General features: G+C 28.6%; 1 protein-coding gene across 1 annotated transcript; it reads left to right on the top strand.

Moving 5' to 3' along the window:
• Positions 1-1,114: 1,114 nt before the first annotated feature.
• LOC111630019 (patched domain-containing protein 3-like) lies at positions 1,115-2,233 on the top strand. Its single transcript, XM_023374011.1, has 2 exons — positions 1,115-1,823; positions 1,908-2,233. The coding sequence occupies exons 1-2, from the start codon at positions 1,115-1,117 to the stop codon at positions 2,231-2,233; spliced, it is 1,035 nt and encodes a 344-aa protein (XP_023229779.1).
• Positions 2,234-2,639: the final 406 nt, after the last annotated feature.

Below are 2,639 nucleotides of genomic sequence, written 5' to 3'. Positions count from 1 at the left end.
TTTTGTGAAATTATGTTAAAATTTTGTTAAACTATTAAAGGAATGTACAGATGTTCTATTATTTAATTTGATACTTAAAATATTTCAAATTTATTTCAAAATTATTTAATAAATATTTCACAAACTAAATAGTAAATTCTGTTATAATTTATTACACCGGATACATTAAACAATTGATAAATTTTACTTATTAATATTTTAAAAACGAGTTTAAAACAATTTATAAATTTTTAATAATTTAAAAATTAAGAAAATAATCTTAAAAATAATAATATTTTATATTTAATAAATGTATAAATTATGCAAATCTAAAGGATGTAATTATAGGATATAAAATATAAGGAAGTAAAGAAGGAATTTAGAATTTCTCCAAGGAAAAAAATAAAAAAAAAATCAGAGAAGATGCTATAGAACTTTGAAATAATCAATAGCGATTTTAAAACTTCCAGTTGGTGAGACAAATTTAAGCTCTAACTATTTTTTTCTCCCTCTTTCTTCCATCAGTTTTCGTACATACCAGGTGCAAGTAGAGATCAAAAATGATGCTCCAAGTTCTACTGATCATTCAAGAGTGGAGATAATTTTGCCACGTGATTAGAGCAATCAATAGGAAATAAAAATGAAGTGATACTTTTATCCAACATGCAGGTGTTTTAATATGTGATGACAGCATTTTTTTAAACAAGAAAATGATCATCGGATTTAACATCTTTTTTTTTTTCTCCCCTTAACACTGATATAAATTTTAATAATTAAACAATGCGAATACACTGCTATATTATTTTGAATTATTAAAAAGTAAAATCGCAATTTAAAAGAAAAAAAAATAACAGGAAAAAAGCGCAGTTTTAGAGATAAAGAAGATCATGTTTTATTATAATTTGAATATTTGATAATGTAATTTTAAAATATTATTTTTCCTATTTTAATAACAGCGTCATTCTCAGCTTTCATCTTTAATATAAACACCATCTCAAACACAATCGAACTGGCATTTGCAGATTCAGGAAAAGTCTATAATACTAAGAAATTTATTGACGAAACGTTACCTTTCAATACATCGAAATTCCTTGATCCGACGAGTTTTACAGCTCTACCAAAATGTGTGTTTGTGATGTTTACAAAGAAGGGTGGTGGTGACATGCTCGAGAAAGATGTGCTACTGGAAATAAATCTGGCAGATCAGTTTATTAAGAATATAACAATTGACGATAAAGGTGTAAATATTGGATATTCAGATATTTGTGCACGTGTAGGCGAAAAATGTTTTGAAAATCCGATTATCGAAATATTGCCCGAAATTGATAAAATAGTGCAGAGAAAAAAGAAATTGAAGTATCCGTTCGACATAGATTCGCTGACATACTCTTCTCAAATTTATTCTCTCAACTTTGGGGGTGTAACTGAAGATGAAAACGATTTCATTCAGACAGTAAATGCTATGAGATTAGTTTATTTCACTGACGAAAGCGACAAGAAAAAACACAATGTGATAGAAAGATGGCGAACAGAAGTTTACAATCAAATAAGAAATCATCAGTTTAAATATGTTCTGTTTTTCATTGACTACAACTGGTCAATGGAACAACAAAATGTGCAATTAGTAGAAAATATAAAACCGATGATCGGTGCAGTAGTTGCATTTATTTCTGTGTTTACTACAGTTACGTGTATGAGCAATAATTGGGCAAAAAGCAAGCCTTTTCTGGGTGTTGCAAGTGTCGTTTCTGCCGGTCTGGCCGTGGTCACCTCTTTCGGCTTCATGTCGGTTGTCGGTGTACAGAATACCATTTGGAACATTACAATTCCATTTTTAGTTCTCGGTAAGTGATTACTTACACTTTTATTGATACATTTTTCTCTTTTAGACTAAAAATTCTTCAATTAATAAAAGTTTTTTGATGCAGTGACAGAGATCGATGATGCCTTCGTATTATTGGCATGTTGGAGAATATCAAACCCCAAACATAAAGTACACAAACGCATGCAAGAAACATTGGGTGAAGCAGGAGTTTCTATAACGTTAACATCGTTGACTAATCTGTTTTCGTATTGCATTGGAATGACGGCATCTTTTCCTCTTATAAGAATGTTTTGTTATTATTCGGCAACCAGCGTAGTGTTTACATTTTTGTATCAAATAACATTTTTTGCAGGTTGCATGGCATTATCAGGATATAAAGAAGAAAAACAACAACAAGCATTCCGTCTTAATATCCGTAAGATGATTTAAGTTTTTAAATTAAATATATGTTTATATATGTTTACGGTTATTCATAATTTCTATGGCATATGAGATTGTACATGGAAGTATCAACAGACTGTTGGCATAGCATAAAAAGTAATTTTATAGTGTATTGATTATATGATGCATTATTTCGTTTAAGTGTTCTGTAATGTGAAATTATTTGCAGAAACTTAATTTGTGTTGCCAAATTACTATCAAGTAGTTAATTGCAGCTTTATTTTTACGTCACAACTGAGTATGTTGTTAATATTGAATTTTATTAATTTAAGACATTAATTAACATTACGATAATTAACATTTCTTCTGATTAGTTACGTTTAAATAAATTTAAAATTAATATATATGTTATGGACAATGTGATTAATATGGCCATTATTTATAATGCTCGGTC

Source organism: Centruroides sculpturatus, unplaced genomic scaffold, assembly GCF_000671375.1.
Source record: "Centruroides sculpturatus isolate CEXI.00-Female unplaced genomic scaffold, Cexi_2.0 scaffold559, whole genome shotgun sequence".
NCBI classification, from domain to species: Eukaryota; Metazoa; Arthropoda; class Arachnida; order Scorpiones; family Buthidae; genus Centruroides; species Centruroides sculpturatus.
Note: the sequence above shows the minus strand (reverse complement) of the source record. Positions and strands in the feature narration are given on the sequence as shown.